This window comes from Pipistrellus hanaki (assembly GCF_964339955.1).
Source record: "Pipistrellus hanaki genome assembly, chromosome: 1".
Taxonomy (NCBI): Eukaryota; Metazoa; Chordata; class Mammalia; order Chiroptera; family Vespertilionidae; genus Pipistrellus; species Pipistrellus hanaki.
Window position 1 is genome coordinate 61,574,211 of NC_140503.1, and position 23,187 is coordinate 61,597,397.

The 23,187-nt window shown below is 38.9% G+C and overlaps 1 protein-coding gene across 23 annotated transcripts in view; it reads right to left on the reverse strand.

Annotated features, from left to right (window-relative positions):
- The window catches only part of MGA (MAX dimerization protein MGA), a 133,475-nt gene that overhangs the window by 42,273 nt on the left and 68,015 nt on the right, over positions 1-23,187 (reverse strand). For all 23 annotated transcript variants that reach the window (XR_014796808.1, XR_014796809.1, XR_014796810.1 and 20 more), the window contains exons 6-12: positions 16,040-16,171; positions 15,716-15,820; positions 12,213-12,871; positions 10,367-10,712; positions 7,026-7,252; positions 2,255-2,431; positions 1,558-1,630 (exon numbers count right to left, since the gene is read on the reverse strand). Coding sequence is in view for 20 of the 23 variants with exons in the window: in XM_084904290.1 (XP_084760416.1) it covers positions 1,558-1,630; positions 2,255-2,431; positions 7,026-7,252; positions 10,367-10,712; positions 12,213-12,871; positions 15,716-15,820; positions 16,040-16,171 (1,719 nt within the window). In the remaining 3 variants the exon portion in view is untranslated. The remainder of the gene's footprint in view (positions 1-1,557; positions 1,631-2,254; positions 2,432-7,025; positions 7,253-10,366; positions 10,713-12,212; positions 12,872-15,715; positions 15,821-16,039; positions 16,172-23,187) is intronic.

Consider the following 23,187-nt stretch of genomic DNA (forward strand, 5'->3'; position numbering starts at 1 on the left):
CCAACCTGCACACTAGGAACATACAAGTCAACACCAAAAGAAAAACAAAAGAATCCAATTAAAATATGCGCAGAGGACCTAGACATTTCTCCAGAGGACATATAGATAGCCAATAGATATATGAAAAGATGCTCAATGTCACTAATTATCATAGAAATGCAAAGTAAAAACACAATGAGATATCGCCTCATATCTGTCAGAATGTTCATTATCAATAAATCTATAAACAAGTGTTGCCAAGGATGTTGAGAAAAGGGTACTCTTGTGCACTGTTGGTGGGAATACAGATTGGTGCAGTTACTGTGGAAAACAGGATGGAGGTTCTTCAAAAAAAAAATTAAAAGTGGAACTACCTTATGACCAGCAATTCTGCTTTTGGGCACATATTCAAAGAAACTCAAAACACTAATTAGAAAGGAAATGTGCACCACTACATTCACTGCAGTGTTATTTACAATAGCCAAGATTTGAAATCAGCCCAAGTGTCTATCAATAGAGGAGTGGATAAAAAAGTATGTAGCCCTAGCCGGTTTGACTTAGTGGCTAGAGTGTCAGCCTGGGAACCAAAGGTGGGTCCCATGTACAATTCCAGTGAAGGACATGTTGAACCTTGGTTGCAGGATCCTCCCTGGCCCAGACCCCGGTCAGGGGTCATGTAGGAGGGAACCAATCGATGTATTTCTTTCACATCTAAATTCCTCTGTCTTTCCCTCTGTCATCCACTCTCCCTAAAATTTAATGGAAAAATATCCTTGGGAGAGGATTAACAAAAATGAATTTTTTAAAAAAGCTATGGTACATACATATCTACAGTAGAATATTACTCAGCCTTTAAAAAGAATGAAATCTTACCGTTTGCAACAGCATGGATGGACCTAGAAGGTATTATGCTAATTGAATAAGTCAGAGAAAGATAAACACCATATGATTTCACTTATATGTGGAATTTGAAGAACAAACAAAATTTAAATGGACTCATAGATTCAGAGAACAGACTGATGGCAGAGAAGAGGGGAAGAGGGAGCTTGGGGAACTGGCTGAAAATGGTGAAGGGATTATTAAGAAATACGAATTGGTAGTCACAAAACAGTCAAAGGAATGTAAAGTACAGCATAGAAAATACAGTCAACAATACTGTAATATTGTAATAACTATGTATGGTGTCAGGTAGGTATTAGAAATATCAAGGGAAACATTTTGTAAAGTTTATGATCATCTAACCACTATGCTGTACACCTAAAACATACAAAATAATATTAAAATATTAAATGTAAACTGTAATTGAAAAATAAAATTAAAAAGAAAATCACTGACTTCAATCCTAAATGTCTCTTGTAACAACATGCCACAACAATGAATGAATTTTATTTCTTAGGACAGGAGTGATAAAGAGACCAAATAACAGGAAAAAACTTATATCATCTCTATTTTATCAGAAGCTAAAAACAGAGTAGGTTAACATATTATGGATTGGTAATTTTGTTTCCTCTCATTTTTATTATAATCCACACATATATAATTACTTTCAAATAATTAAGATCTGGTTTTCATGCTGACCTTGTGATTTATCAGAATCATCCTCGAGGTCACAGGTAATTGGTTTCGAGGGCTGTTGTTCAGCATCGGGCTCCTGAAGAAGAAATAACACAAAAATACTTAAATACTTAAATTGATGTTTAGTATCACTGAAGACTAGGATATAAGATTAAATCTTCCAAAAGAAGCCCTGAAACAGTAGAAAGATTAAAATTGACAACAGCTTCATATCTATATACACAGCTGCCTTAATATCATATTACATGTGGCAAAAACACATACACTTGCTCTGTAATATCCCTGATAATGACTGAGTCACCAAAAAAAGAATTTATATAGTATTTTATATTGTATTCTATTAAAGAAGGAAAAATATTTGCTGTTTAATGGGCCAAGTTTCAGTTATTTAGAAATTTCACCAATGTGGAAAGACACAAATTCTGATAATTACAGATAATTTAATTTAAACTAGAAATGTTTAAACTTTTAAAAATTTCTCTAGCATTAAAAAGAGTAATATTTTTAACAACCCTAAGAAACTGTTCTCTAAAATAGGTTTGCAGAGAAACAGATATATTGATACATACATCAAGTAAGCCTTCTCTGTCTCACAAGATTTACTCCAAATTATTCTGGTAGTAATATAAATTTTAATATCAGCAATTCTAATATCAGAAATTGAAAGTTAAAAAGAGAAAGTATGCAATAAGTAATTCACCTTTGCATTACAGTTCTCAGGACTAGAATGACATGAGCTGAGCTGCAGAAATGATGGGGATGGGGATGGTGACGGCTGTCTCTGTTCCTCTTTTTTTCGTTCATAAACTCGAACTCGGGCACAAGTCATCATACTTTCAAAGTACAAGTAGACGGGATCCTTGTCTTCTTCCCGAATCTGTAAGTTTCATACAATGAAATATTCCAAATATTGGGATTGGAGTGGGGAGCCTCCTATACTTCAAAAGGCAAAGGATGTTTAATTTTTCTTATCACAACACTTGAAATTTTTAAATGCAAATTTTAAAATTAAATAGTATAAATATAGTTCATATGTGCCGAAACTCAGGGCAATCAGAAAGGAAGGAATTCTCTATCAAGAAATTTCAGAGAGAAACCAAGATGGTGGCCAAGGTAAACAACTAATCTGCCGCCTCACACAACAAGTTAAAAACTACACCTAAAAGACAAAACGTCTATCACCCAGAACCAAGAGAAAGCTGGCTGAATGGAGCACAAGTGCTGAAAAGCTGAAAAGCTGAGGTACAGAGGCATGGGAATTAGGTTGGTGGTGGGCGACTGGGCGCGTGGCTTTATTTCAACCTAAAGGGAAACAAACTCAAGATCACTTTGAAATCCAGTTTCTGGGGTCATGGAGGGGACCCAGACGCCTACAGGGAGAAGCTGGTCTGTCGGCCATTGGGTCCAAAAGTGAGGGTGACTTTTTTGCAAAGGTGCGTGTAGCAATCATTGTTTGCTGCACTGGAGCACGGGGACTTGGAAATGCAGAGAGGGCTAAAGGCAGTCATCTCTGTTTTCCACACCCCAGCCTAGTGACATCCTGAGCCCCTCCCCCCCTGCCCTCAGGCCCCGCCCCCACACATTCTATAAACTCGCCCTGGCTCCACACACAGCAGCTTTTGCATATAAATGGCCTGCTCTCTGGCAACTTAACGAAATAAACTGCAGCTCGTCAGACTACTCCAAAACTGCCAAATCCGAAGCAAAGAGGAGAAAACTGTAGTTCCCGCTGTAGCTCCTGCTGGGTGGCCTCAGCCAGTAGCTGACATGCACTCCATTGGAGATCCAGAAACTAGTGTATCTAGTGGTCAGTGTGGGACGATACCAGATTTCAACTACTCTCATAAGGGACACATTCAAGAGGCAGATTCAGTGAACACCAAAGCCCTACTGGAACAAGTCCTGCCCCATAAACGTGTTTCCAGCATAGCAATTCATCCATTATAGACACAGCGGGTCCTCACAGCCAATTGGCCTGGAGGTCAGTTCCTCCCAGTGATACCAACAATAATCAAGACTTAACTACAACAAGGCTCTACACACAATCCACAAAGGGGTGCACCAAGAGTGTCCACCTCAGGTAACTGGGAGGCTGACCCATTGAACCATATAGGACACCCAGCACACAAAGCTACCCTACCAACTCAGGGAAGCAGCGAAAATTAGGAGACAGGGAAAAGGATCACAAACGAAAGAAATGCAGGGGAACAAATGACTGGACATAGAGTTCAAAACCACAGTCATAAGGTTTTTCAAGAATGTCCTAGAAAAGGCTGATAAATTTAACAAGATCCTCAAGGATATGAAAAAGGACCAACTAGAAATTAAACATAGACTGACTGAAATAAAAAATATTATACAGAGATCCAACAGAAGACTAGAGGAACACAAGAATCAACTCAAAGATTTGGTATACAAAAAGGCAAAGGACACTCCTCTGGAGAAGCAGAAAAAAAAGATAGCGTAAGAAGGAAGTTGAAGATAGTGTAAGAAGCCTCTGGGACAACTTCAAGTGTACCAACATCAGAATTATGGGGGTGCCAGAAGAAGAGAGTGAGCAAGATACTGAAAAGCTATTTGAAGAAACAATGACAGAAAACTTCCCCCACCTGGTGAAAGAAATAAACTTACAAGTCCAGGAAGCACACAGAACCCCAAATAAAAGGAATCCAAAGAGGACCACACCAAGACACATCATAATTAAAATGCCAAGGGCAAAAGACAAAGAGAGAATCTTACAAGCAGCAAGAGAAAAACAGTTACTTACCTACAAGGGAACACCCTTATGATTATCAGCTGACTTCTCAACAGAAACTATGCAGGCCAGATGGGAGTGGCAAAAAATATTCAAAGTGATGAATAGCAAGAACCTACAATCAAGATTACTCTACCCAGAAAAGTTATCATTCAGAATTGAAGGCCAGATAAAGAGCTTCACAGATAAGAAAAAGCTAAAGGAGTTCATCACCACCAAACCAATATTACATGAAATGCTAAAAGGTGTACTTTAAAAAAGAGGAAGAAGAAGAAAAAGGTAGAGATAAAAACTATGAACAAATGCATATCTATCAACAAGTGAATCTAAAAGTCAAGTGAATTAAAAATCTGCGGAACAGAATAAACTAATGAATATAATAGAATCAAGGGCATAAAATGGTAGGGGATTAATAATTCTCAGGGGGAAAGAGGTGTCTGAGTGGAGGGTATGGGAAGAGACTGGACAAAAATCATACACCTATGGATGAGGACAGTGGGGTGAGGGGGGAGGTAAGGACAGAGAGTGAGGTGGGGACCAGGTGGAGGAGAGCTATGGGGTGAAAAAAGGAGAAACAATTGTAATAATCTGAACAATAAAGATTTATTAAATTAAAAAAAAAAATTCTGATCATCTTGACTGGAGTGGCTCAGTGGTTGAGTGTCGACTTATGAACCAGGAGGTCACAGCCCAATTCCTGGTCAGGGAACATGCCCGGTTTGCAGGCTCAATCCCCAGTGGGGGGAGTGCAGGAGGTAGCCAATCATTTATTCTCTTTCATCAGAGATGTTTATATCTCTCTCTCCCTATCCTTCAGATCATATCGGTGTTTCTCAAATGATCTGCGGTAAACTACATTTCTTAATTAATAGTCTAACATAGACGAATACTTTTGTAAAATACAAAAGCAATTACTAGAAAAAAGCAAAATAGTAATTAGAAGAACAAAGGCGAAAATATAAGCACAAGTTTTACAGTATTAGATTTAATAGATCTCTATCCACTTGCTATAAAAGTTTCTAAATTTTACTCTTATTTTCTATATGTACTTATTTTATCACAGTCTGGTTAACAGATTTTGATCAGCACTGGTACAGAGACCCACTGAAGGGCACTGCACTAAAAGATCTTTCTCTGACTTAATGGACTGTGGAGGGTGAAATGAATTTAGTAATCAGAAATGCTTATCAGTTCTTTTACCGTCTGTCTTCATACAGTCATATTACAATCACTGTTATTTGGAATCTTGAACTTTACTGTTATTACTATATGTAAAAAAATTTGCTTTAAGAAAATCTTACTTTTTTTTTGCTGAAACCGGTTTGGCTCAGTGGTAGAGCGTCAGTCTGAGGACTGAAAGGTCCCGGGTTCGATTCCGGTCAAGGGCATGTACCTTGGTTGCGGGCACATCCCCAGTAGGGGTTGTGCAAGAGGCAACTGGTCGATGTTTCTCTCTCATCGACGTTTCTAGCTCTCTCTCTCTCCCCCTTCCTCTCTGTACAAAATCAAGAAAATATATTTAATAAAAAAAAAAAAAAATCTGACCGAAACCGGTTTGGCTCAATGGATGGAGCGTCGACTTGGGGACTGGAAGGTCCCGGGTTCGATTCCGGTCAAGGGCATGTACCTTGGTTGCGGGCATATCCCCGGTGGGGGGTGTGCAGGGGGCAGCTGATCGATGACTCTCTCTCATCGATGATTCTAGCTCTCTCTCTCTCTCCCTTCCTCTCTGTACAAAATCAATAAAATATATATATTTTTTTAAATCTTACTTTTTTAAGCTTTTTCTTAATGGTTTTCTAACAGTAACATGTACTACTTCTCAATTACTCAATATACTATACTACAGGAATAAGATATGTTAAACAGACTTTTGCAAGTCAGGTTTTCAGAAAGCCTATCTTTATACAATCTTCCTAAAGAAAAGATTTGGTGATATTTAAGAATTACACTAGTAACCTCTTTTATGACATTTTTATTTTATTTTTAATATATTTTACTTAATTTTTTATAGAGAGGGATAGAAAGCTAGAAACATCGATGAGAGAGAAACATCGATCAGCTGCCTCCTGCACACTTCCCACTGGGGATGTGCCCGCAACCAATGTACGTGCCCTTGACTGGAATCGAAGATGGGACCCCTCAATCCACAGGCCGACGCTCTATCCACTAAGCCAAACCGGTATCAGCTCTTTTATGACATTTTAAAGTGCCAGCAACTAAACCAATTAAATCAGAAAGGAGATGGCTTATAGGCAAATTACCTGAAAGTAAAATGATTCATAGAATATAAACCAAAAATTTGGTTTAGACAGTGGTCGGCAAACTCATTAGTCAACAGAGCCAAATATCAACAGTACAATGATTGAAATGTCTTTGAAAGCCAAATTTAAAAACTTTTTCTAACACCATTTCGTAGTATTTTGTAGAAGAGCCACATTCAAGGGGCCAAAGAGCCACAGGTGGCTCTCGAGCCGCAGTTTACCCACCACGGGTTTAGGGATGAGCAAAATAGAAAAGAAATAACTCATAGACACAGACAACAGTGTAGTGATTGTGGAGAGTATGGCGGGAAGTCGAGGAAGGTATAGAGAGGGATAAATGAAAATGGGGGTAAATAAAAATAAAAAGGAAAATAATTTTTAAAATTGGTTGAAACCCATCATCTTTACAAATGGTATTTGCAACCTGCAATAAAAGATAAAACTCCACTTACCACAGGATTAGGTTTGGGAGTATAGGTCCGTGCAGGTTTAATTCCAGTGAGCAGTTTGCCCTTCACAGTAGTAGATGAAACTTCTGGCTGAGGCAACAACAATGGTTTCGTAGGCTCAATGACAGAAGGCGTCGGGATATAAACTGGTTCTGGATCTACTTCACCTTCTACCTTCACCCATAATGGATAATGTCGAACAGGCTGTTCAGGCTCTGTTTCACATATAGCTTAACAAAAGGAAGTATAACGTTTTATTTAAAATAAAATAAAAATTATATTTATTTCAGAGAGGAATGGAAAGGGAGAGATAGAAACATTAATGATGAGAGAGAATCATTGATAGTCTGCCTTCTGCACACCCTCCTACTGGGTATTGAGCCCACAACCTGGGTATGTACCCTTGACCAGAATCGAACCCAGGACCTTTCAGTCCACAGGCCAATGCTCTATCCACTGAGCCAAATCGGCTAGAGCAGTAAGCATCTAAAATCTTAGATATCTTTGGCAACAAAAGTTCAATGAGGCATTGCCAATGAAAAATACGCTCCCCCTCATAAAAAGCAGTTAACTCATTAAAACAAACAGCCCTAGCCAGTTTGGCTCAATGGATAGAGCACCAACCTGTAGACTGAAGGGTCCAGACTTGATTCTGGTCAAGGACACATGCCCAGGTTGCAGGTTTGATCCCCAGTAGGAGGTGTGCAGGAGGCAGCTAATCAATGATTATCTCATCTACCATGTCTCTCTCTCTCTCTCTCTCTCTCTCTCTCTCTCTCTCTCTCTCTCTCTCTCTCTCTCTCTCTCTGAAATCAAGAATATATATATTTTTTAAAGTCAAACAGATACCCCCTAAAAAAACTTTATTTGCCCTCATGCACCTTAATCTAGTCATCATTTAACAAAATATGTGTTGAATATTATAAATCAGATGCTGTTTTATGCACCAAATGAATACAGCTTTGAATAAAACAAAGTACTTGCCCTAACAGTTATAATTCAGTAGGGGAAAACAAACTGACAAACATTTAATATCAAATCATAAGTGCCATGTAGAAAAATGTAGCAAGTTAAGGAATGAGGAGTTAACAGGAGATGCTATTATATTTAGCCGAGTCAGAAAAACCCTTCTTTATAAACCAAGAAAGATAACCATTACATACTACACTTTTTTTAAATCTTTTTTTTTTTAATGTATTTTTTATTGATTCTTTACAGAGAGGAAGGGAGAGAGAGAGAGAGCTAGAAACGTCGGATGAGAGAGAAACATCGACCAGCTGCCTCCTGCACACCCCCCACCAGGGATGTGCCCGCAACCAATGTACATGCCCTTGACCAGAATCGAACCCGGGACCTTTCAGTCTGCAGACCGACGCCCTACCGCTGAGCCAAACCGGTTTTGGCCACTTTTTAAAAATCTTACAACAAATATTTATTGACCTACTATGTTCATACTCTGCGAATTTAATTATGTTTTAACTCATTGAACTGTCACAGCAGTCCTTGAGATATTATTATTCCCATTTTGCAGAAGCTGAGATTCACTACAGGAAGAGACAGATCAAGGATAAAACCCAGTCAATCTGGTTCCAGAAACTGAGCTTTCTATTGCCTTCGATGTTAAACTGTATTCAAAAGATAGCCTGGCCCTAGCCAGTTTGCTCAGTGCTTAAAGTGTGGGCCCCCATGAACTGAAGGTCGGTTCAATTGCAATCAAGGGCACATACCTGGGTTGCAGGTTCGATACCCGGTCCAGTCAGGACATGTGCAGGAGGCAACCAATCAATGTGTCTCTTTCACATCGATGTTACACTCTTTCTCTCCCTCTCCCTTCCACTCTCTCAAAAAATAAATGGGGGCGGGGGGGAGGGGTAATTCTCAGGCCCACCCAAGACAGTTTTGCTCAGTGGATAGAGTATCGGCCTGAGAACTGAAAGGTCCCAGATTCAGTTCCGGTCAAGGGCACATGCCAGGGCTGTAAGCTTGATCTCCAGGGGGAACTTGCAGAAGGCAGCTGATCCATGATTCTCTCTCATCATGGATGTTTCTATCTCTCTCTCCCTCTTCCTTCCTCTCTGATATCAAAAATATATTTTAAAATATATATATTCTCAGTTGAGAATTAACAAAAAGAAAGCCTGAACTCAGCATAGGAGCAAAAAAAATCAATAAAAAGGCAATGAAACCCAATAGAGATAAAATCATACTATCAAGAAGTTCTACACAAAGGAAAACAAAATGAGGATCTAGGTTAAGAGGCTTTATTATTTAAGCAAACTAACTATCCCAGAAAAAAGACAACTACAGAGGAGCAAACATTGTATTTTGTATTTTAATAGTCAATCCTCAGAGAGGATGTAGCTGGTTCTAAGCCAAAGATCCAAAAATCTTTGCCTAAAATTATATAATATGTGAATGACCAGCATTCCCAGTTACTTCAAATAATCCTATATAATAAAGGCCTAATATACAAATTGATCGATCAGCAGAACTACTGGTTGGCAGGGGGCAGGGCAGGCAAGCAGGTGGCACCAGGCCAGTCAAGGTGAGTGCCAGCTAACAGCAGGAGGGGGGATGATCAGGGGGCAGCAACTACCAGGTGCCATCCCCCAATCTGCCCCATCACCCGAAAGGTCACCTCCTGCAGAGCAAGTTCAATCTCTCACTATAATGTGCACTGACCACCAGACCTATGGGGAGTGGGCCTAAGAGCAGTCTGGCCTTCCTCTGCAGGAGGCGACCAGGATGATCAGGGAAAGACACTGCCCCTATCACCCCCCTGCTCTCAGCCCCTGGCCTCGCAGCCAACTGCTGAGCACACTGTTTGCCTGAGCCCCCGGCCTTGCAGCTGCCTGGGCCCACAGCTGCCTGCCTTCAGCCCTCACAGCCACCACGGCTTTGCCCGGAAGGACGAAGAATGTCCAGAAGACATCCGCACTAATTAGCATATTACCCTTTTATTGGTATAGAAGATAAACCTAAATAAAGCTGAGGGAGAGAATATAATGAATTATACTGATCATCTATATATAAAAAGAACACTGAGGTTGGAGTTCTAAGAGAAAGACACAGAAAAACAAAGTGTCAAAGGCATTCTGGGAATCCACATAAAAGACTGATTCAAATTTCGCATACAAAAAAAGCCATCTTTTGTCATTGGAAAAAAGCGTGTATGTAGCATATATGTCATACAGAAAAAGCATTTAAGGATGGTAAGAATTTCTCAAAATTCTTATTAGATCATAGATCGGTATTAAAGAAATACTAATACTACTTAAAATAGGTTTTCAAATAACCATACTTTTCTAAAAAATTATACTATACCGTTTTGTCTTATTACTCACTGTATTCCAGCTTCTTTCTCTTCTTTTTCTCTTTTAATTGTTCTTCCTCCTCTTTGACTCCCTCCACTTCTTCCCTTTGCTCATCTCCCAAAGTATCATAACATACTGTATCATGATGAGCAGTCTTCCTCTGCAAATGCTTAGTTTTGGATCCCCCTTTTACAAGTACAACTTTTCTTTTCAAACAAGTGCAGCCAAACATGCAGTCTGGTCGGCGGCAGTGAGCAGGCTGGCGCTTCTCCAAAGCTAGACTGGAACATATGCAACCCAATCGACAAAAATCATTGTTGCATGGAGGCGCCCGCTTCCTTATGATTGTGTGGATGGGTTTAGTTTTGAGAGATGCCTAAAGTGAAAGCAGAAAATTGTAAATCTACTAAATCATCCCCCAGGACAACCACCAACCTACAGTCATATGCTGGTCTGCCTTCTTCTGTGTGTGACCACTCGGTACTACGATTACAAGATTAGGGCCAATTCAAATGACAGGACATGAATTTAACAGAACTCAGAGCAATCTTCCATTCCAATGCATAGCACAGGCAAGCAAGAGAATATTTTAATTATGAGCCAAAATAGCAACAAAGATGAATTTATCATCAATAGAAATCACACATAATGTTCTAGGTCAGAGGTTGACAACTTAAGACTCAATGACCAAATCCAATTTGTTTCATAAAGTTTCATTGGAACACAACCAGGCTTATTCATTTAAATAATGTCCATGGCATTACAACATTAGGGTTGAGAAACTACAAGAGAGTACATGGCCCATAAAGCCTAAAATATATACTTTTTTTTTTATAAAAATATAAAAATTACCTAATCTATGATAATACATAAAAAAGGAATAACATACCTGCATAAAAGTCTTTAGAAATGATTAATAATAAAGGACACTTTATTTAGTCCCAACAACTCTAGAAGAGTCACAGAATTTAAAAAGGGAAGATACAGAAATTTCATGACAAGAAAATTATCTTCATTTTCTTGGGTCATTTTACATTAACAGAAGCTAAGATAGGTGAAGCAATAACAAATAACAATCCTTAATATAAAATTTTAGCCTGGGCTGGTGTGGTTCAGTTGGTTCGAGTGTTGTCCCCTGCAACAAAGGGTATGGTTTCGATTCCTAATCAGAGCACATACCCAGGCTTCAAGTTTGATCCCCAGTTGGCGCACCTATAGGAGGTAACCAATCAATGTTTCTCTCTCACCTCTCTCTCTCTCACCTCTCTCACCTCTCTCTCTCACCTCTCTCTCTCTCACCTCTCTCTCTCTCTCACCTCTCTCTCTCTCTCTCTCTCTCTCTCTCTCTCTCTCTCTCTCTCTCTCTCTCTCTCTCGTAACCAATGTTTCTCTCTCACCTCCCCCCACCTGCCCCCCCCTTTCTCTCTCTCTTTTTCTAAAATCAATAAAAAACATATCCTCAGGTTATAATAAAAAAAATATGTTTTTTTTTTGAGACAAAAGCTTTTTCTGCATAGGTTTATAATTTTTTTTGGATTTAGGGGGATTTAGTACCTTTTAAGCAGAATTTTCAAAGCTATTTTAACAAGATCAGCAAATATACTTGCCCAGATACTAGAGAATAAAATTAGAGACTTTCAGAATGGTCAGTTGCCTTTATAAAGAGAAGGAAAATTATCCAAAAACACAAATGTACTGTTTCCTATGCAACAACAGGGATCTACACATAAGTATCTAGTTGATAAAAAAGAAAAGTGGAAGACGCCTCCTTGTCACTAAACTAAATGCCCAAGCCTCCTGCTAAAAAGCCCCATTCCTTTTATTAACGTAATTTTTACAGCCAAGAATATGCTTCTGAGAACAACAGATAACTTACTTGAGCTGTAAGCAGAGTTGTTAAAGATACATCTGCTCGTTCTTCGGTGATATAGGTCCTTGGTTTTCCTTCCCAAAGTGCGCAGTCTTCCAGGTCCATTAGCTTCATTTGAGATTTAGACAAGCCTGGAGGGCGAGTTCCCTGTTGCTGCTGCTGCTGGTGGTGTGCCTGCCGCAAATTAATTTGCTTTGGGAATGTATTTTCATCTAAAGTTGGCACAACAAAGTTATTCTCCTGATTTTCTGAGCTGGTGCCTGAAGAATTCTTGCTAACCTTGTCTCCTGGAACAGTATGAGTGTGCTTCTGCTTTAGTGAAGCAGGGTGTGGCAAAATGGATTTATAAGATGATTTGCTTCGTCCACTGCAAGTTGCCTGTTTGTTTTGAGACTTTGCCTTTCGAGATGCAGGTGATACAGAATGAGGCTTTATAGAGTAAGAGGTAGAAGGGGAAGGGGTTGATTGCTTCTTTAGTACACTATCAAGTGTTCGTACGTAGCTTGTACTCTTAGTGGGAAGCTGGTATACGACAGGAGATGTGGGAGCATTAGAAGAGAAACCCATGCTTGTTTCCATCAGCTTGCCTTCGTTTTCCAAGTATTCATCCAGCTTATCACTGCAGAAAGCAGAACGGTTTTTCAGTGGACCTTCTGAATTTCCACCTAGAAATAAGAAGACATAGAGACTTGAAGAAATCTAGAACAGATCTTCAGATCTCTAAAAAGAAAGGCCAGGAATCCCTCCTAAGAAGACAGAGATATAATATAAAACCAAGTAAAGAGATTAAATGTCACACAAAAATTATATTAAAATCAAATCTCTAAAATTGAGAGGATCCAAGATGGCTGCACAGGTAAACACCTAACTGCAGCCGCACACAAAAATTTCAATAAAATACAACTAAAATATAAAATGGACATTGCCCAGAGCTACAGGAAAGTAGACTGACTGGAAATTCTACAACAAGAAGGAAAGAGAAAACTAGAAGGAAAATCAGAGCTGTAAAAGCTTAAGGTACGGAGACATGCTGCGAGCAGAAAGGACGTAGCCGGAGAGGAGGGGGAGGCTGAGTGCCTGGCTGGCATTCCCTAGCGGGAAGGAGATAAAAGCAAAAGACACAGAGATAATATTAAAAGCAGCAAGAGAAAAACAGTTACCTACAAGGGAGCACCCATACGATTGTCAGCTGATTTCTCAACAGAAACCATGCAGGCCAGACAAGAATGGCAAGAAATATTCAAGGTGATGAATAGCAAGAACATAAAGCCAAAAATACTCTACCCAGCAAAGCTATCACTCAGAATCGAAGGCCAGATAAAGAGCTTCACTAATAAAAAAAAAAAGCTAAAGGAGTTTATATTAACTGGTGAATATAATGGAATCAGAGGTATGGAAGGTGAGTGAACTGACGATTCTCGGGGAAAAGGGGAGTGGGGGTGCGGGAAGAGACTGAACATAAACTGTGCACCTATGGATGAGGACATTGGGGGGTGGGGAAAGGGCAGAGGGTGGGGTGGGAACCCGGTGGAGGGGAGCAATGGAGGGGGGGAATGAGGAACATTTATAATAATATGAACAATAAAGATTTATTAAAAAAAAAAAAAGAAAGAAAAAAAAGAAAGAAAGAAAAGCTAAAGGAGTTCATCACCGCCAAACCATTAGTATATGAAATGCTGACAGGTATTCTTGAAGAAGATGAAGAAGATGAAGAAGATGAAGAAGATGAAGAAGGAGGAGGAAGAGGAGGAAGAGGAAGAGGAGGAGGAGGAAGAGAAAGAGGAGATAAAAATTATGAACAAATACATATCTATCAACATGTGAATCTAAAAGTTAAGTGAATTATGCCGAAACCGGTTTGGCTCAATGGATACAGCGTCGGCTTGGGGACTGAAGGGACCCGGGTTCGATTCCGGTCAAGGGCATGTACCTTGGTTGCGGGCATATCCCCGGTGGGGGGTGTGCAGGAGGCAGCTGATCGATGACTCTCTCTCATCGATGTTTCTAACTCTCTGTCTTTCTCCCTTACTCTCTGTATAAAATCAATAAAATATGTTTTAAAAAAATAAAAAAATAAAAAATAGAAGTTAAGTGAATTAAAAATCTGAGAACAGAATAAACTGGTGAATATAATAGAATCAAGGGCATAAAATGGTAGGGGATTGTTAATTCTCAGTGGGAAAGGGGTATCTGAGTGGGGGGTATCGGAAGAGACTGGACAAAAATCATACACCTATAGATGAGGACAGTGAGGGGGGATAAGGGTAGAGGGTGGGGTTGGAACCGGGTGGAGAAGAGCTATGGGGGGAAAAAGAGCAACAACTGTAACAATCTGAACAATAAAGATTTATTTTAAAATAAAAGGTTACAGTATCACCCCAAGTACTGAAGAGTAGCAGTAGCTGGTTTGATTCCTGGTCAAGGGCTCGTACCTATGTTGTAGGTTTGATCCCCAATCCCAGTCAGGCTGTATTCAAGAAGCAACTAATCAATATCTCTCTCTCTACATGGATGTTTCTCTCCCTATCTCTCTCTCTCTCTCTCTCTCTCTCTTTCTCTCTCTCTCTCTCTCTCTCTCTCATCCCCTTCCTTACCTCCCTTCCATTCTTTCTAAAACATCAATGGAAAAAATAGCCTTGGGTGAGAATGAAACCTCCCCCTCCAAAAGACAATTTACTTTTTAAAAAATGAAAAAGGAAATTTGGTAGAGAGCACTATTACAGCACTATGAAAAGATTCAAAGATAAAAAAACTATTTTGAACAAATAAATTTATCTGGTTAGAATGTAAACTGCCAACTAGTGAATTGGGAAAAGAAAATCAATAGGGAATACAGTAAATATGCTTGGATTAGAAGTTTACTTTGAAGTATAATGCTATTAGGAATCACTATACATTCTGAAGTATATAGTTCTGAAATAATGCTTGAAAATTATGCTTTTTGTAACTGTGGGAATAACAGAAAGAGCAGTTAAAGCCCTAACTGGTTTGGCTCAGTAGAGCGTCAGCCTGCGAAGTGAAGGGTCCCAAGTTTGATTCCAATCAAGAGCATGCACCTTGATTGCGGGCACATCCCCAGTAGGAGGTGTGCAAGAGGCAGCTAATCAATGTTTCTCTCTCACTGATGTTTCTAGCTCTCTATCCCTCTCCCTTCCTCTCTGTAAAAAAAAAAAAAAAAAAAAATCAATAAAATATTATGTTTTTAAAAAGATGGAGGGAGAGAGGAGGGAAGAAGGGAAGGGAAGGAGGAGGGAAGGAGGGAAGGAGGGAAGGAAGGGCAGTTTAAAAAGGCTGCAAGTATTATTTAAGCCTGGTGTGGTTAGGGACTGATCCCCAGGATCAGATTCATGGGAACAAGGAAAATAAACAAATATCAGCAAGACAATTATTTTCAATTTATTTTAAAGCAAGAAGAGAGATGAAGAAAAATAACCAAGACTTACTTTTAATAAAAGCTGTGCTTGCATGTTTCAGAACATTATTTGTAGTTTTTTTAAAAAGCTGATTACCTTCATTCCTAGATGCAGAAGCTCCATGAAACTTTCCCCTCCATCCCTTTATCTTGGTGAAGTCATTGGTCTTTCCTGTTCTAGATACAAAGGGAAATCCAGCATCTATAAAAGAAAAAATAAGAGATGAAAAATCTTAGTAAGTCAATATTTAATATCTAGTTAATTATTAAGACTTTATATGAAAAAGTATAAATCATTAAGACTATGCCATTAGACAAAAAATCTATCCTAAACTATCCAAAACATACTTTGTCTCTAACAAAGGTATCTTTTCATTTATATTCACAAATTTGTTTGACTTCATAAAAGCAATGCACTCACCAGGAGAAGCAGGGTTGGTTCCTGTAAGGTTCCAGAAAGGAAAGCTAGTGGCTGGAGCCAAAGGTAGCTGTACTCCCAAGTATTTAAGATCAATACTCATTGTAGGATCCACTGAATTCAGTTTTAAGCCCACTACAAGAGAAAAAGGACCACAAATCATATTGGAGTTTTTTAACCTTGGAGGGGGGGGGGGCTGTGAGGGGGAAATAAAGATAAAGTACAGAGTAAAATGATAAAATAAAAATTTTTAATGGCAAAGAGACTTTAAGGTCTTCATCTCCTGGTATTATATATTTGTATAATCCTCCTCTCTTCTTGAGTAGAGGCAGATCGTCTGATTTGTTTCCAAGCAATGGAATGTGCCAAAGGGATGAGATATACCTGATTATATATATGTAATAAAAGAAGAATAAATGGATCACCCATTTTGCTAGAACTGCAAGGATATAAATTCTGCCCAACAACCTCAGGAAAACTGGAAAAATCCCTCCCCAGTCAAGCCTCTAATGAGAAACCAGGCCTAATTTTTTATTATAATCTTGTGAGACCCTAAGCAGAGGACCCTGTTAAGCCATGCCAGATTTCTGACCTACTGAAACTATGAGATAATAAACATATTGTTTTAAGGTGCTAAGTTTATGGTAATTTGCTAAGCAATAATAGATAACTAATACAAAAATATAGCAGAATTCAGATCTTTTGTGCTTTTAACCTTCTGAGTTCCAGATACTTTCTAGGACCTCTAATACAGACTTCCCATAGACAGAGGTTATTCCCTATTTATGGCTACTAATTTTCTAGTTATTATTAATTATATTTATATTTAATTGAGACTACAGATATTATAACTTATTTGTAGGTTAACAGGCAATCTTTTGGTAAAGTAGTTATTTTACATATACTTTTACCCATTTTTGCTTAATAATTTACATCTAAGATTTGTCCATGTGGACACATTTATCTCTCATTTATTTTCAGTTATACACTACTCCAGATTACAAAATATACTCCAATTTATTCACCATTCTTCTGTCAATGAGATAGTTGTTTCCTATTTTTAACTATTATAAAACAATGCTACAGTATAATTGTGTATCTTCTACACGGATGTACATCATACATGTGACCATGTATGAAAGCTTTTCTCTAATGTATTTAGCTTTTCCTTATGCCATTTCACCAGAAGAAGAGATGCTATGTAATAGCATAAGTTGGTCTTTCAATTGTATTAAATGTTTGGCATATTTGTGGTTGCCCAATATATTTTCAACACCATTCCTATACAGCTGCTCCTTTTCCTCATTATAACTCCTACCTCTTTAAGGCAGCTATTAGAAAAACTACTTTCCAACTTCTCACTCTTTAAAAAATATATTTTTATTGATTTCAGAGAGAGAAAGGGAGAAACAGAAACATCAATGATGAGAGCCTTCTGCACACCCCCTATTGGAGATCAGCATGCAACCCAGGCATGTGCCCTGACGGAATCAAACCAGTGACCTCCTGGTTCATAGGTCGACACTCAACCATTCAGCCGTGCCAGCTGGGCCTTTCCAACTTCTCATGAAGTTTATGTGCAGACATGAGACATGGGTTTTGCTAATCAGATGCATCCATAAAAGACTTCAATTTAAAAGAGAGGACCATAAGTCCCAGAGGCACGCACATTGCTCGCAGAGAAGGGACGGTTGGCTGTGCAGTGGGATTGCCCTGGCGGGAAGGAGACTGGGGCTCCAGACTGCTCTGAACGCCACCTCCAATCCCACTTCCAACTGAACTGAACCCCAATACCGGGCTCATTGGGGGAGAGCATAGACTGTTTGGCAGCAGGCGAAAATCGAGGGCACCTTTCTCTCAGAGGCACTTGCAAGGAGTACTGAAGGACCCTAAGACCCAGGAACCGGATAGGGCGGGGCTGACGGAAGCCAAGACTGTAGGCTCCACCCTGAAACCCCGCCCCATCCAAGCAGAACACAGAGACTTTTAAGGCTACCAACTCAGGAAAGCTGCGAAAATGCCTAGAAGAAATAGATCACAAACGAAAGAAATGGAGGACAAAAAGCGACTGGATAGAGAGCTCAAATCTACGCTTATAAGGTTTTTCAAGAATTTCCTAGAAAAGGTCGATAAGACCTATGAGGGGTCAACTAGAATTAATAAGGAATCAACAAGAAATGATAAGGGATCAACAAGAAATAAAGAATACATTGACTGAAATAAAAAATATTATACAGAGTCATAAAAACAGAATGGAAGATCGCAAGAATCAAGTCAAAGAGTTGGAACATAAAGAGCCAGAAGACACTCCTCCGCAGAAGCAAGAAGACAAGAGAATCCAGAAAATTGAAGATAATGTAAGAAACCTCTGGGACAACTTCAAGCAAACCAACATCAGAATTATGGGGGTCCCAGAAGATGAGAGAGAGCAAGATATCGAAAACATACTGAAAGAAATAGTGACAGAAAACTTCCCCCACCTGGTGAAAGAATTAGACTTACAAGTCCAGGAAGCACACAGAACTCCAAACAAAAGGAATCCAAAGAGGACCACACCAAGACAAATCATAATAAAAATTCCAAGAGCAAAAGACAAAGAGAGAATATTAAAAGCAGCAAGAGCAAAGAAGGTAGTTACCTATAAAGGAGCACCTATACGATTGTCAGCTGACTTCTCAACAGAAACCATGCTGGCCAGACGGGAATGGCAAGAAATATTCGAGGTGATGAATAGTAAGAACCTACAGCCAAAGATAATCTATCCAGCAAAGCTATCACTCAGAATCGAAGGTCAGATAAAGAGCTTCACTAATTAAAAAAAAAAAAAAAAACCAAAGGAGTTCATCACCACCAAACCAGAATTATATGAATTGCTGAAGGGGGTTCTTTCAGAAGAGAAAGTAAATAAAGATAAAAATTATGAACAACAAATACGTAACTATCAACAAGTGAATCTAAAAACCAAGGAAATTAAAAAAAAAAATCTGATGAACAATATTAACTGTTGAATATAATAGAATCAGACGTATGGAAGGGGAGTGAACTGACGATTCTTGGGAAAAAGGGGAGAGGGGGATGTGGGAAGAGACTGAACATAAACTGTGCACCTATGGATGAGGACAATGGGGAGTGGGGAAAGGGCAGAGGGTGGGGTGGGATCCTGGTGCAGGAGAGCAATGGTGAGGCGGGGAGAGGAACATTTGTAATAATATGAACAATAAAAATTTATTTTAAAAATAAATAAATAAAATAAAAAATAAATAAAAGAGAGGACCATAAGGAAAGCAATACTGTGTATAATTATGTAAATAAGAGTGACAGTTTTTAGCCAAAGAAAAACTTTTAGAGATAAAAGTAACCAAGATCCTTGCTGTGTTCAGTGTCCACATTGACAATGGTGGTGACTGTCCAATGTTGTGAGACTGCTTGTGTGAGCAGACTGGGAATGTAATTTGAGTATTTTTCTCAACTACATATTCGTACAATCTGTTTCTCTGGCCTCTCAGGAGATTCTGTAAGTCATCTGATATTCTTTAATAAATTCATATTCTATACCGTGTTCATGGATTGGTAGAATCAAAATCATTATAATGTCCATACTACCCAAAGCAATCTATAGATAAATTCAATGCAATCCCCATTAAAATACAATGGCATATTTCACAGACCTAGAACAACTCTCCAAAAATTCATATGGAGTAAAAAAAGACTCCGAATAGCCACTGCAATCCTGAGAAAGAAGAACAAAGTTGGAAGGATCACAATACCAGATATCAAGCTATATTATGCTGAAAGCCAATTCCAGCATGTCATAATTTCAAGAGTTTCATCAAAAGGTTGATGAAATTTGGGGACTCAACAAGGGCTGATTACATATGTTACTGCTCGTTGGAAATGGCTAAAGGCATTTCCCCAAACCTGAAAAGGATGCATTAAATTGATTGCTTGCTGCCAAAGAGCTCAGGGCATCTTAATCTATATGTTATTGCCTCCTACTGGCCAAACACCTGAACAGCTATAGGCTATACCCAAAAATGGACACTGTAGACAAAATCCTACTCTTTGAAGTGTATATCTCTACCTTGCCTTGGACAAATTGTGTTAATAAAAAGAAAGGGGCCCTGAGACAAGGAGAACTTGGTTTCTTTAGCTAGGCTCCTCTGACCTCCAATGCCTTTCAAAATTATCTTTCGTCCCTGGACTCTTCAGTTACACACTGCCTTTCTCCAGACTACTGAGTCCTTCTTAATGCCAGAACAAGACTCCAGGCAATATTACAAAGCCACTATTGTCAAAACTGCCTGGTACTTGCACAAGAACAGACATATAGACAAATGGAACAGAACAGAGAACCCACAAACTGACCCAAGCCATTGTGCTCAATTAATATTTGACAAAGTAGGTAATGTACACTGGAGTCAAGATAGTCTCTTCAATAAATAAAAAGTCTCTTCAAGATAGTCTCTTCAATAAATGGTGTTGGGAAAATTGGACAGATACATGCAAAAAAATGAAATTAGACCACCAACTTATACCATACTCAAAAATAAACTCAAAATGGATAAGGACTTAAATGTAAGGTGGAAAACCATAAAAATCTTAGAAGAATCCACAGGCAGCAAAATATCAGACATATGTTGTAGCGATATCTTTACCGATACAGCTTCTAGGACAATGAAAACTAAGGGAAAATAAACAAATGGGACTATATAAAAATGAAAAGCTTCTGCACAGCAAAAGAAACCATCAACAAAACAACAAGAGAGCCCACTGCATGGGAGAACATATTTGCCAATGTCCAATAAGGGTTTAATCTATAGGAACTCATACATCTTAACAAAGGAAGATAAACAATCCAATCAAAAAAATGGGCAAATGACCTAAACAGACAACTTGTTGAAAGAGGACATACAGAAGGCCAAGAGACATGAAAATATACTCAAAGTCAGTAATCATCAGAGAGATGTAAATCAAAACGACTATGAGGTACCATCTCACACCTGTCAGAATGGCTACCATCAACAAATCAACAAACAACAAGTGCTAGCAAGGATGTGGAGAAAAAGGAACTCTCGTGTACTGCTGGTGGGAATGCAGACTGGTGCAGCCTCTGTGGAGAACAGTATGGAGTTTCCTCAAAAAACAAAAAATGGAACTGCCATTTGACCCAGTAATCTCACTTCTAGGAATATATCCCAAGAAATCAGAAAGGATATACTCTGTTCCCCCGAAAATAAGACAGTGTCCTATATTAATTTTTGCTCCCAAAGATGCGCTAGGTCTTATTTTCAGGGGATGTCTTATTTTTCCATGAAGAAGAATACGGTACACATTCATTGTTAAATGAAAATAAAGGAAATTTATTACCTGTATACGGTACGGTAATACAGTAGTTGTCAACACAAACCAAACTGTGAATCCTACAGTATCAAGAGTTTACTCATTTATTCAATGACAATCATGTCATCATCTTCTAGAACATCATTATAACAATCCAATTCCTGAATTTCCTGGTGAATTTCTTGTGACTCCGTTTCTTTCAGAATCAGTGGACCAAATCTCTCATGTTTAGCCTAGGGGGGGCCTTATTTTGGGGGGGATGACTTATATTTCACTCAGAAGGAAACCTGTAAGTAGGTCTTATTTTCGGGGAAACACGGTATGCACCCCTATGTTTATAGCAGCATAATTTACAATAGCTAAGATTTGAAAACAGCCTAACTGCCCATCAGCAGATGAGTGAATTAAAAAACTGTGGGACATCTACACAATGGAATATGTACTGCTGTAAATAAGAAAGACTTCTTACCATTTGCAACAGCATAGATGGACATTAAGAGCATTGTGCTAAGCTAAGTCAGTCGGAGAAAGATAAATACCACATGATCTTACTCAGTTGTGTAATATAATGAACAACATAAAATGATGAACAAAAATAGATCCAGAAACAGAGAGGCATCAAACATCGTCAAACCTTAGAGGGAAGGCAGTTGAGGAGTGGGTGGGTAAGATATCAACCAAAGAACTTCTATGCATGCATATAAGCGTAACCAATGGACACCAACACTAGGGGGGTGAGGGCATGTGCTGGGAGGGTGGGAGGGTCCAGGGAAAGGTGAATGGGGAGGAAAGGAGACATTTGTAATACTTTAAACCAGTGTTTCCCAACCTTCTCTCATGATGAGAATCACCTGGTGGAGTTGTTAAAACACAGATTCCTGAATCCCAACTAAGAAGTGCTAAACTAGAATTTTTGAGAACATATAGGTAAAATTGCATACCTAACTTAGTGCTCTGTATATAAAATCTGTCTTAGAGCACTAGTTAAGTATACAATTTTACCTATATGTTCCCAAAAATTCTAGTTTAGCACTTCTTAGTTGGGATTCAGAAATCTGTGTTTTAACAACTCCACCAGGTGATTCTCATCATGAGAGAAGGTTGGGAAACACTGCAACAATAAAGAATTTAAAAAATAATAAAATAAATTCATATTGTATTTCATTTGTAGAGTGGATTCTGATGTTTGCAACCAAGAATTTTAATTTAAAGTAATTAAAGGGCATATAAGAAAATGATAATTATGTAACAAACTGGAATAAACAAGGCAACCAATGGCTGGAGGCAACCAGCTCTATACCTAATAATTTCCCTTGGTCTTGACTGGCCACCCTAAGTATATTAAGAGCATACCTGCCCTTTGCCGAAACCGGTTTGGCTCAATGTATAGAGCGTTGGCCTGCGGACTGAAAGGTCCCGAGTTCGATTCCAGTCAAGGGCATGTACCTTGGTTGCAGGCGCATCCCCAGTAGGGGGTGTGCAAGAGGCAGCTGATCGAGGATTCTCCCATCGATGTTTCTAACTCTCTATCCCTCTCTCTTCCTCTCTGTAAAAAAATCAATAAAATATATTAAAAAAAAAAAAAAAAAAAAAAAAAGAGCATACCTGCCCTAGCCAGTATGGCTAAGTGGATAGAGCACCAGCCTGTGGACTGAAGGGTCCTGGGTTCGATTTCGATCAAGGGTACATGCCCGGGTTGCCGACTTAATCCCTAGTGGGGGTTGTGCAGGAGGCAGCCGATCAATGATTCTCTCATCATTGATGTTTCTATCTCTCTCATCTCCCTTCCTCTCTGAAATCAATAAAAATAT